This window comes from Lepisosteus platostomus, chromosome 4 (assembly GCF_059453375.1).
Source record: "Lepisosteus platostomus isolate fLepPlt1 chromosome 4, fLepPlt1.hap1, whole genome shotgun sequence".
Lineage (NCBI taxonomy): Eukaryota > Metazoa > Chordata > Actinopteri > Semionotiformes > Lepisosteidae > Lepisosteus > Lepisosteus platostomus.
Genome location: NC_142614.1, coordinates 33,837,545 through 33,850,697, shown reverse-complemented (window position 1 = coordinate 33,850,697; position 13,153 = coordinate 33,837,545). Strand labels below are relative to the sequence as shown.

At 38.4% G+C, this 13,153-nt stretch overlaps 1 protein-coding gene and 2 long non-coding RNA genes across 4 annotated transcripts in view; 2 read left to right on the top strand and 1 right to left on the bottom strand.

Moving 5' to 3' along the window:
• tmem38b (transmembrane protein 38B) overlaps positions 1-5,539 on the bottom strand; it is a 74,887-nt gene extending 69,348 nt beyond the window's left edge. The window contains exon 1 of one of the 2 annotated variants that reach the window (XM_088629454.1): positions 5,191-5,539. In XM_088629454.1, coding sequence (XP_088485580.1) covers positions 5,191-5,314 — 124 coding nt within the window. In that variant the 5' untranslated portion in view covers positions 5,315-5,539. The remainder of the gene's footprint in view (positions 1-5,190) is intronic. The other variant, XM_088629455.1, reaches the window with a different exon arrangement.
• Positions 5,540-5,611: 72 nt separating this feature from the next.
• LOC148673143 (uncharacterized) lies at positions 5,612-7,027 on the top strand. The gene is made up of 3 exons (XR_015935947.1): positions 5,612-5,670; positions 6,125-6,269; positions 6,735-7,027. It is a non-coding gene; the product is annotated as an uncharacterized LOC148673143 (long non-coding RNA).
• A 10-nt stretch (positions 7,028-7,037) lies between these two features.
• On the top strand, positions 7,038-9,031 carry LOC148673142 (uncharacterized). The gene is made up of 2 exons (XR_015935948.1): positions 7,038-7,447; positions 8,844-9,031. It is a non-coding gene; the product is annotated as an uncharacterized LOC148673142 (long non-coding RNA).
• The last annotated feature ends 4,122 nt before the right edge of the window (positions 9,032-13,153 follow it).

The window sequence follows — 13,153 nt, the reverse complement described above, 5'->3', positions numbered from 1 at the left end:
ATTTATGTATTAGGATGCTGTTAAGTGAAAGAAATATAAACTCAAATAAACAACAGAATTTAAACTGAGTAACACAACAAATTAATATAATAAGCATTCAGTTATGCCAGTCTTTCAAAAATCTTTCAAGATTCAGTGAAGGTTAAAGCAAGATTTTCACACTCCACCTGTTTCCTGTTTTCAGAATTGACAAACCAATGCTGATGCACAAGAGTCAGTTTTTTGGGCAATTTAGAAAGGATCTTACCATATCAGTATATACAATGCTGCTTGAATGTTTCTGAACCCATTGTAATTCTTCAAATGTTACATTTTTACTATAAAATCCTTGTCTAATCAGAACTAGCTCTTTTCTAAAATTAATATACTATGTACTGTTTAGAAAACTTGATGCATGCAATAAAAAATGACATAAGCAAATAAGAATTAGTGCACGTGCTAAGAGAACCACAGGGTTCATTAACTCAGTCAATGAGGTAAGTGAGGACCTCAAGGTAATTATTACCAGGACAACATTTGGGAGGCCCTCTATTGTATAAAGGCAAGAAACCTAGTCAATTTGGTCTTAGCCATACAGGTTAGTGTAATACAGCATGCTATGATCTAAAGAGACCTCCCGTGACCTTAGGAAATGTTGTAAGTACTCATCAGTCTGCAGCAGCCATAGCAAAACATTTTGTCTAAAGTAAGACAGTCAGTCACTGTAGCGTAAGACTAATAGTCTACAAATTGAGAAAATAAGACAATGGTGACTCTAGCAAGATGTAGATGTCATTCAAAAATTATCTGACAGAGCAATAAGAAAACCCATACAGGATGTCCAAAAGAACCCCAGGAACACATCCAAGGATCTCCAGGCCTCTATTGCTAAAGCTGATGTCCACATTCATGCTTCAACAATAACAACGCAAGCTGAATAGCAATGGCATGCATGGGAGGGTAGCCAGGAGAAAACCATTGCTCTTAAAAAAGAACACCACTGCTTGTATTGTCTGCAAAAGACCTTGTGGATGATCCTGTACATTGTTTTGAAAAATTGTTCCCTGGATGAACATAAGTTTAAAAGCGATCTTTCTGGCAAAAACAAAAAAATTCCATGTTTGGAAATAACCTAACACTGTCTCTACCACCAAAATACCCTTATCCCCACTGTCAAGCATGGTGATGGGATCGTCTTGGTTTGGGGCAGCTTTTCTGCCCATGGACCTTAAAGGAACTATAAATTCAGAGACATTCTAAAATATTCTGGAAGACAATGTCAGGCTTTCTGTCGGTGAGCTGAAGTTGAGTCAAGAATAGGTCCTCCAGCTTTACAATGACCCTGAACATTCCAGCAAATCTACCAAAGAATGGATCAAGAGATGTGTTTTTTTGTTTCTGATTGCCCAACCCAATAGAAATGTTGCAGTGAGACCAGAAGAGGGTTGTTCATGCAAGATGGCCAACTGTTCTGGAGCAGTCAAAGCAGTTTTGTAAGGAAGAATGGGCAAACATTCCTCAAAGAAGATGTGAGAGACTGATTAGTAACTATAGGAAATGTTTGATCTCTGGGCATTGCTGCTAAGGGATGTCACTGTTTATTGAATTCACTTACTTTTACACACAGGCATCATATTTTCTAATACTTTCACTTACTTGTTCCAATAAAAACAGCTTTTTTAAAATAAATAATGAAATAATATATCATTTTTGTATACGTGTCCATCATTTGGATTAGATTAATTGAATATGGGAGTACAGATAAAATATTTTTTTACAATTATTTGTCATATAAAAGATGAAGGGTTCACATATTCAATTAGCACTGTACAGTGTATGAATTAATTATAAGAATTAGACCTTGAGTTATGTGCCCCATGATCCTAACTATTAATTTCTTTACAGCTTCAATTAACTTACTGAATCACAGTTTTTGTGTGCATGTTTATATATATAATTCATCACAAAGTGGTAAATTTCCAAATAGGATAGCTACAAGATGCGAAAAAGAGAACAGACAGCAATATTTACATTGCACTTTAAGTTTTTTATGCTTTTCCTTGACAGCTCTGAGAAGTTTTCTGTCATCAATGGCAGATATTTTTGTTGGCCAACCTGGTCTTGGCTTAGTGTTAATCTGAGGGATCTTTGGTAACCAATGGTTTGTTTTTTGTTCTGTATATTACAAACTTTTGGAATTTACAATGTCTGTGCTACCGTTCTGTGTTTTTTTCTTTCAGCTTCAGAATTTCAACAACAGAAAGTTTAACAAAAAGTTCTTTAGTTTTCTGTATTATTTTTTTCAAAGCAGGACAGTTAAAAGATGGCCAGAGCTCTTTTATAAGTGCCTAAATACCCAACAGCAAAAATCTGACCAGTATGAGGAATCTGTAAGCCAACGGTTCCAGTACTTTTGTTCCTTCAAAATAAAGAATAATATATTTCTAAAGTATTATAAAAATTAAATTTCTTACTTTTTCATTATATAGTTATTGTTTTTTTTAACTTGTCTGTAAGATGTATACTTTTTTCTTTTCTTTGAATTAAACTGTAAGAGTAAAAATAATCTTTTTTTGTGATTTCTGTGTTGATGAAAGCACCAATCATCAATCCTTCCTCTAATAATTACAAAGTTGGTTCTGTGTCAGATAAAAAAGGAACAGTACAGGAACAGGTGTTGATGAACAACCTTTGATATTTTGGTAACAGGGGGGTTAAGGAATACCAGTCAGGCTTACTAGCAGAAGTGCAGCAAATGAATAACAAAGGGAAAAAAGTTCACATCAGAAAAGCCAAACAAGGACAGTAATTCAGGGCACTTTAAGATAGCTTGCTATTAAAAGAACAATAAGAAACTAATAAAAGGTCAAGGCTCTCACAAAGAAGGCCCACCTATCTCTATGATCAAATATGTAATCCTGGCTAAACTCTGTGATTTGAGCAATATGCACAAATATACAGTATGCAGAGCAATATAAAGAGCATTGGATGAAAATTGAATCATAATTGTTCTTTGCAACCTTTCCCAGGTAGATCAAATAATCTGCAGTAAAATATATTTTATAAATTGCAGTGGTTCAAAACCAGTTTATTAATGACTTTACAACAAAGCTGAAATGTGTTTTATTTTAATACTTAAAATGACAACAAATATACCCTGTTTAGCATTTACATCTTGAAATGTGTCATTACTACATTTCATTCAACTGTACTATGTCCAGTACCTTAAAAGTCATTTTTCTATTTCTGTATTTTAGCTTTTCACTGCACAATAGGCCTAAGGCTAGATAATAAAGCTATTTTAAGCAGGCATTTGCAATCAGAGATGTCTTCCACATGGAGCTCAGATTACAGAGACAAACAAAACTGTAAGAAACGTAAGCCACAAAGGTTAAGTTTTTGTGTGCCTCTATGATAACACTGGTCAGAAAGTACAACATCCAGAAGAACTTAGTGGACAAGTGAGGAGCAAGTAAAGGTTTATTTCATGCTGAAACGAGAAGGAAACAACATTTCGGCAGTGAAGCCTTCTTCGAGCACGATCTCAAACCCGAAGGCCCCACAGTCAAAATGTTGTTTCCTTTCTTCTCGTTCCAGCATGGAATAAACCTTTACTTGCTCCTCATTAGTGGGAATGGTTTGATTTTGAAGAATAATGCAGGAAAGCATTTACCAAGAAACTACACACTGTTGTAGCTAAATTTGATATTTTAAATAATCTGAAATTCAGGTAGAAAACAGCAATAGGACTGTGCTATGAACTAATATGCCAAGAAATGCAGGAAATAGGATTGTATGATGCAGAATACTGTGATATATTGGAAGGTATTTAACTGTTGTCTTACGAATGCTGCACTACAGTCCTATTAATGGTTCTGAACTAAAACTAGGCTTTATTTTGTATTAAATTTTTATTACAATTATCCTAAAGTTTGTTGTGTTTTTCAATAATCATTCTTCCTGAAGAAATCGGAATTCCATGTCTCCAGTGATCTTTCCAAAGAAAGATCTTAGGATTTAACACAGATATTACAGACCACATTATGTACTGCTATTATTTCCTTATTTTTTCAAACACCATTGATTTTCTTCAATGTCTACAACTGCAAATAGAAACAGTCTTATTATGATAATGTTTTATGCCCACATGAAAATGATGCAAATCCAATGTTTCATACAAATTTGCTCTAAAGTCCTTAACATATGTCTATTTTCAAGCAAAAAAAGAAACCACTTATCATCTCCTCACATTTCTTAAAATAGTACACTATTTTTCTGACGTCTAATCAAAGCATATAATATTAACAATCATTAATAGCAGTTTTTACAATCTTTATTTTCGTATATGGTCTTAGCAATAATAGCTATGCTGAACAATAACTAGCTTAAGTGTGCTTGTACCACAAACGCGTTCTCTATATTCACGATGCTGTGCGCAATACGCTTTGGTATATTTAGACCAAAACCATTTCAGCGTAAACGGATCTTTTCAAACCAGATTTCAATAGGAATTAAGGCTAGAAAAAAAAGGAATTTAGGCTAGATATTTTAGATCTTAGTGATGGCACATCTGTAGCTTTTCATGCATGTCTCTTCGTGTAAGGGTCATATTGGCAGTTACTTTCTTCCTATCTGTGTAGTCAATCTACCAACGGTTTAAAAAGTAATGTAGTTTATGACCTGTGGACCTGCTGGTATGCATACCTGGAAATGATTTTAAAGTATATTTTCCGACTTGTAATATTTACTTACTTATGCTATACATTTCATATCCAAATAATTATATTGTTTATAACTAAAAAGTTCGTTTTATTACATTAACCAATACTGCTTCCATGCCAGTTTATGCTTATTTACATATGCTTTCAAGAATGTTGTAATATGGAGAATTTGAATACGAAACAGGAAAGGAAATCCTTGTATTCCAAGTCCAGATCATACTGGAAAAAATTAAGCGATTTATTCATTTATATAACTAAAAAGTGTGGATTTTTAACCTACACCCAGGTGGATGCTGCACATTGGTGGTGGTGGAGGGGAGTCCCCATTACCTGTAAAGCGCTTTGAGTGGAGTGTCCAGAAAAGCGCTATATAAGTGTAAGCAATTATTATTATTATTATTATTATTATTATTATTATTAAACGAGTTAACATCAAAACCAGCCGATATACATATTTTGATATTTATATTATATATTTTCAAATGTTTACCTGGCTGCTCCTTAAGTGCCATTGCTGAGACAATGTAATGTGCCATATCGAAAAGGGGATACATAGAGAGCTGAGACATCCGCAGGGACAGCTCGTCCAGACTCATTAAAACGAATAAATCCATCCTTCTTGTTCTGCCTCCAGTGTTCTCTTCCTTTTAATGTGAGATCGAGTTTCACTGCAGCCGTTCGCATCAGCTGAGAAGAAGGACACGTTAATCCAAGACCACGTACTCCCTATGCAGCGGCAGGATCTGGTGACAAACCACCAACAGCTGTGTTTGTACTCCTCTTCCTTGTTTCACATCGGCCTGTCCAAGCGCTTCCGCACACTTCGAATGCTTTGCTGCTTTCGTAAGCAGAGCATGAGCCACTGGGTGCGTGGCGGATCACGTGTTTTTTGTGGGGGGGAGCATCTTTCCCAGGAAGAGACAAAGGGCTGTGTGATGTGTAATGTGCAATGTGTATTCATATTCTAGAGGTGCGTTTTGTTTCCATAGATATTAAGGTCTAATGAAACAGACGCTTGCTGTTAAAGAATACGTGGCATGATAGCATGCTGATAAAGAGTATACATTTTAATAAGTTTTGCGCTTTTAACCATTTTAAAGATTAATGTCAGCAAATCAGAAAATTAAGGGGATTGGTATCCAGGGGAAAAAAAATACTAATCCACCGATACCTCAGGTTACCAAGAGAACATTGTTAAAACCTGTCTAGCAGTAACTTGATCTTATGAGGAGGCTTACTTTTAGATTTGCACCCCACCTCCGTTGTACAAGAAAAAAAAACACGAGAGAGGTGTCACAGTGCCACTACAGGTTTAAGAGGAGGTGCTGCAAACTGATTTGTCATATGTCTTGGCGGTGGCTCTCTGGTCTCTACTCGTATTGAAGAGATTAAGGTGCTCTGTAACATTCTTTTTCTATTTGTAGGTAAGGTTATTTTGTTCCACGAGAAGGTGCAGAAATATTGAAAATACAGACTTCAAAGAGCTCTGTAATGGATCCTTTACTGAAGATTACTGCATATGTACATGATAAGGGGTGAATTCTCAAATTGAGATGATGCAGTAAGTGGGTATGTATTAGGATCACTTTTCTTTCTGATTCGTATTAATGATCTTGATTCTTGTATACTTAGTAAAGCACTGTAGTGAGGTTCACAGAAAATAGGGCAAAGAGCAAACACTGTAGAAACAACAAATGAAATTCAAAAAGATTAAGACAAAATTCAAGACTGGGAAAGCACCTGGAAGATGATATTAACTATAAAAAAGTGGAGGTGTTGCATGCAGGTAATAAAAACAAGATGGTAAATGCTGAGCTTGCAGAAACTACTTTCAGAAAATACATTTTTGTTGATTTATTATTTATGCCTTCTAGACAATGTGGGGAAGCTATAAAATGGGCAAATAAAATGTTAAAAGATTAAGTTAAAAATGTTGAATTAAAATTAAGGAATGTTCTGTTAAAATTGTATAATGCACTTATAAGACCACATTTAGAATATTGTACAGTATACAATTGTTTTGCCTTATTTCAGAAAGATATGGCTGTTGAGGAATTCAAAAGAAGAGAAACAAGATACATTCACTGACTTGAAGGAATGTTTTACACTGTGTTAAAAAACTGAAACTTTTTAGTCTTAAGAAGGGAAGACTATGAGAAGATCTGATCCAAGTATTCAAAATCCTAAACTGACAAAGTAACGCCATTGAACCTTGAAACTACTCTCCAAAAAAAAACATTGCTGCCCGTCTCAAATTTGCTAAAAACCACCTGGATGTTCCACAGCACTACTGGAACAATTTTCTGTGGACAGATGAGACAAAAGTTTAACTTGGAGAAAACAAAACAATGCATACCAACACCAAAACCTTATCCTAACTGTGAAGCATGGTGGAGGGAGTATAATGGTGTAGGGCTGCTGTGCTGCCTCAGGGCCTGGATGGCTTGCAATCATTGAGGGACCAATTAATTCCAAGTTGTATCAGAAAATTCTACAGCAGAATGTCAGGGCGTCTGTCTTTGATCTAAAACTCAAAAGAAGTTGGGTCATGCAACAGGACAATGATCCAAAAACACAGGGGTAAATCAACAACAGAGTGGCTGAAACAGAAGAAATTCCATATTTTAGAATCACCAAGTCAGAGTCCTGACCTCAATCCCATTGAAATGCTGTGGCATGATTTGAAGCAGGCTGTTCAAGCGAGACATCCCAAAAATATACATGAAATGAAACAGTTTTGTATAGCGGTGTAGCGGCGAGGCTTATTAATAAGAAAGAATTAAGTGTTCTGAGCCTTCCCAAATGAGGCCCCATCTCACCCTCCATCTCTGTGGTGCAGCTAACCCTAACCCTAGGACAACTCCCAAAGGGGGATGCACTTAGCTAAGCCTGGCTATCATGATCAATGGTCATCCATTGGCGCCTATCTGTCTAGGGAGTGCCAGATGGACATCTGGACTGCATTCCTAAGTGTCAGGAGTAAGTGACTCATATCTCACCTTGATCAACCAATCAGGGACTGGTAGGGCCGAGTAACCCACGTGGGACTCTGATGCCCATGGAACTTTCAGCCAATGAACGAGCTGAAGTTCCTCCAGGTAAAAACAGGCAGCACAGAGAGCCTGAGAGATTTCAGGAGAGGATTCTGCGGACAATTCTAAAGGGAATTCAAAGGAGAATTCCAGGGCAGGACGGCCCAGGAGCAGAAGGCTCCCAAGGGCAGGACATTCTCGCAGCGCGCCTCCTGACCATCCTGAGACTCAGCCCGGACAACCACGGAACGGCCAGTGTGTCCGAGTGCCAGAACTTTCCTTTGTTCTAAGAGTCTAGAGCGGAGGTTGCCAGAGAGTAACCAGAGGATCCACCCGAGGTTAGCACCAGCAGTAGGCCTCGTGAACAGGTCAGAACTGTGGACAGCTGAATCACTATTCAGAACTAGCTCTTCATCAGGAATGAACCAGTCCTCTTCCTGACTTGCTGGGACCCACAGTCATCTTTTCTCCTGTGCGCAAACTTTGCTAGTTAAAGCCAACACTAACTAGCCGGTCAGTGAGCATCAGCAGCACACCGTCGCAAGCCGCACAGCACAGCCTGGCACACAGCCAGAGAGCGCGGATTGGACAGCAACAGCCTGCAACTGTTTCTTTGTGCCCGCAGGAGATCTGAATCCCCAGAGATTGGATGAGTATTCAACTTCAATGCATTACAGCTCGAGAATTCAATTGTTATCCCAACCAGTTGATATCAATTTAATTCCTAAGAGTTATGTACTTGTTTTGAGTATCTAATGTAGAAGTTATAACCAAGTTCATTTATGAAACGGTCTTAATGAATGATATACTGAACGTATGTCCTCTTGATATGTGTAACACTTTGTAACTGACTGAATATATACCTTTTGTATTCTGATAACCCTCTCAATTAAGATCTGTTAGGTTTATATGCATATTCTATGTATTAATAAATGTATCCTCGTGTATTAGTACCTGTGTGTGTGCGTTGTTTGAGCTATATCGCATGGTTGGATTCTAAAGCCATCAAAAGAATCAATTTTGTGATTTACTGCTACAATTAATAATTGTCCCAGTAAATGCCCAAACCCTACAGAACTGGTGCCTTCAGAGAGCACACTACATTACAGAGAAATGGGCCAAAATACCTCCTAGCCACTGCGCAGGTCTGATCAGCAGCTACAGAAAGTGTTTTGTTGAGGTTATTGTCAATAAAGGAGGTTCCACTTGTTCCTAAATATAAGGGTTCACATACATTTTCCATCAATTACCTTGATTGTTTAAACCATTTGTTCAATAAAGATATGGCAATGTAAAATTCTGTGTATGATAAATAATGTTTTTTATTTATTATTAGATAAAGATCAGATCACATTTAGGGGCATTTCATGCAAAAATCCATATAATTCCAGAGGGTTCAAAAACTCTCACAACTAAATTTCTTTTAACACTATATTAAGGTTGCTGCTGGAAGAGGTGTTAGTGGGGCCAGCAGGGGGCACTCACCCTGTGGTCCACGTGGGTCCTAATGCCCCAGTATAGTGATGAGGACACTATACTGTAAAACAGGTGCCGTCCTTCGGGTGAGACATAAAACTGAGGTCCTGACTCTCTGTGGTAATTAAAAATCCCAGGGTGTTTCTCGAAAAGAGTAGGGGTGTAACCCAGGCGTCCTGGCCAAATTTCCCATTGGCCCTTACCAATCATGGCCTCCTAATAATCCCCCTCTATGAATTGGCTTCATTTCTCTCTGCTCTCCTCCCCACTAATAGCTGATGTGTGGTGAGCGTTCTGGCGCACTATGGCTGCTGTCGCATCATCCAGGTGGATGCTGCACATTGGTGGTGGTGGAGGGGAGACCCCATTACCTGTAAAGCGCTTTGAGTGGAGTGTCCAGAAAAGCGCTATATAAGTGTAAGCAATTATTATTATTATTGCTAATGTATGAACCATTGTTGAATAAGCACTTAAATGGCACTTTATCATATAATGGAAACCATGTACAGTATGTTGTGCCTTGCAAAAGTATGGAGACCCTTGCAGAGTTTTCACATGCTGTTGTTTAAGCTAGCAGTCACTTTGAAGTAGCAATTAATAGGTTAGATATACAACCCATTCCACACATTCAAGAACAAAAACAAGGATTGAAATAAATAGTATGACATTTGGAATAACATTTAAAGTCTTGAATCTTTTAATTAAAAACAGTCTCTGATTTGCTTTCTTAAAAATTCTCTATATTCTCTGTGTAACTCAGCTTCTGATCAATGTGTTGTCAGATATTTAAAACTCTCCACATCCTCTGCAGACTATAGTACTCAATGGTCAGTCTGTAAAGATTGCCCTCCATCGGTTTTAGCATTGAAAAAAAGCTCTTTAGTGTTGGTCACATTGATTTCCAATGGGCTGGATTGGCACCAGTTTTCAAGGATACTAATGTTTTCAAACTAAGTTTACTCACCTAGAGGTTGGTCCTTTAAACAGAGTCCCACAAGAATCATGCTATCTGTATATTTAGATATGGCTGTGCTACTCTGCATCTCATCAGTATATACTGAGAGCAGAAGAGGTGGCGATACACATCCCTGTGGAGCACGTTTATTGAAAACCAGTACACTGATGATAATAATATAAAAATAATTCCACTATGCATATCATTTCCATACCTCCTCCCTCCTTATCCAACTTTTCTGGTTCCCTTCTCTCCAACCTCTCTCTTCTTGACTCAGCATCCCCCAATAAATTAGTTACACACATTGTGGTGCCTCCGGGGAAAAGGTTTATGTAATAGGTACAAAAGTACTCACACCACACACTCTTCTTTTAATTTTCGTGAAGTTTTCTCCCTTTCTCCCATCTTCCAAGCCAGTCCGCAATCCGTTCTCTCTATCCTTAATCAGTCCAAGTTCCAAAAGCCCGTAAAGTCCCACAAATCCGCGCCGTATCCAAATCACAAACCGTACACCGTAATCCTTTATTTATTCCGTAAATCCGTTATCCTTAAATCTGTATCCACACCAACCGAACTCCATCATCTCCTCCAAAACGCATTAACCAACTGGCTTCCGTGCCGGTTCACTGTTTCCAGGGCATATATATTTTGTTTCCTGATGAGACACACCTGTGTCTCGTTGTCTTTCAGACTAAGCCCTTTCCATCTGCGGGTCAGCTGGTTTCTCTTAGCGGCCATCTTGGTCAGGTCTAAGTCAAGTATAGTGAGCAGATCGTTCCTAAAATACCTGTCCTGGATGACTCTTCCTCTGGTCCTCTTACAACATGAAACCCACCACATCTATTTTAGATCCCATTCCCACCATTTTATTTCAGTCTTGTTTCTCTTCTCTCTATCCCATTGTCCTCAATATTATAAATGAATCCTTGAGCACTGGCAAAACTGCTGCCATTACCCCTGTGCCAAAAAAGCCTAACATGGCTCTCGACAATCTTCGCCCCATCTCCAACTTACCCTTTCTTGCAAAAAGTCTAGAACGTGCTGTCACATTTCAGTTACATAACCACCTCATGACAAAAAACCTTTTCGAACCCCTCTAATCTGGCTTCCATCAACTTCACAGCACAGAAACTTCCCTGATTCTGGTTCTCTTTCTATACTTATCCTTCTTGATCTCAGTGCTGCTTTTGACACTGTTGACCATGACATCTTACTTTCTTATCTTGAGACTGTGTTTGGAGTTTCTGACACTGCTCTCAAATGGTCTTACCTCACTGATCACTGTCACTTTGTCTCTCTTAATGAGTATAGGTCTGAAATTAGTCTTGTTAAGTCTGGTGTTCCTCAGGGCTCAATACTGGGCCCCTTGCTGTTCAGCATTTACATGTTTCCATTTGGTCAGCTTTTAAGATAACATGGCTTCAGCTATCATTTCTACACTGATGATACTCAAATATACAGCCATACCAAACCTGACACTGGCTTTCTCTATTCTATCTGATTGCATCTCTGACATAAAAAATTGGATTACTCAAAATTTCCTTGATCTTAACTGTGATGATCTGAACTTCTGAACTTCATGCTTATTGGCACCCCCCATCAACTTCATAAAGCCAGTCCTGTAACCCTATCTGTAGATAGTTCTGTACTTGAGCTTCAGTCTAAATTGAAAAACCTTGAGGTGATATTAGATTCTGGCTTAACATTCGACCCACATGTGTAACATATTGTCAAACCATATTTTTTTCACCTCAGAAATATTGTTAGACTACGCCCTATGCTATCACTAACTGTGGCTGAAAAGCTGATCAACAAATTTGTGTTCTCTCAAATTGACTACTGTAATGCTCTACTCTCTGGGGTATCTACATCTATTTTGAACAAACCGCAGTATGTCCAAAATTCAGCAGCCAGAATCCTGACCAGGTCTAGTGCAAGTGATCACATTACTCCTATCCTGGAGTCCTTGCACTGGCTTCCTGTCAAATCCCGTGTGGACTGCTCACCTATAAGCCTCTGCATGGCTTGGCACCTCAGTACCTGTCTGAACTAATATTGCCCTACTCCCCACGTCAGAAACCTTTGCTCTTCTAATTCTGGCCTTCTCCCGTTATGCCCCCAAGCTCTGGAACTCTCTGCCCAAGGATATCAGAGAGTCACCTTCTCTAAACTCCTTCAAATCCAGACTCAAAGCCTTTACTTAACTGGTTCCAATCTTCACCCCTCTGCTTTTCTTAGTACCAGCATCCAGTACGGTCTCCACTGTATATTGTAATTGTGTTTTATCTTGTGTATTCTTTTTACTTATTGTTGTTTGTCATTCTGTAAAGCACTTTGAGAAGCCACCTTTAAAGGAGCTATCTAAAATAAAGTTTATTATTATTATTATTATTATTATTAAATAGTGCTTTTCTGGACACTCCACTCAAAGTACTTTACAAGTAATGGGAACTCCCCTCCACTACCACCAATGTGCAGCCAAAGTGCACCAGAATGCTCACCACACATAAGCTATCAGTGGGAAGGAGAACAGAGTGATTAAGCCAATTCATAGATGGGGATTACTAGGAGGCCATGTTTGATGAAGGCCAATGGGAAGTTTGGCTAGGATGTCGGGGTTACACCCCTACTGTTTTCGATAAACACCCTGGAATTTGTAATGACCACAGAGTGTCAGGAACTCGGTTCTAATCTGAAGGATAGCTTATTTTTACAGTATAGTGTCCCCATCAATACACTAGGGGCATTAGGACCCAAACATACTGCAGGGTGAGCGCCCTCTACTGAACACACTAACACCTTTTCCAGCAGCAACCTTTGTTTTTTCCAGGTCTCACATCCAGGTACTGACCAGGCTCACATCTCCTTAGTTTCAGTGGATTACCAGTTATAAGTTGCAGGGTGATATGGCTGCTGAAGAGTAGTGAATTTTAAGCAAAGATTCAATTATGAAGATCAAGGAGCTTTAAAAACAATGGAGGGATAAAGTT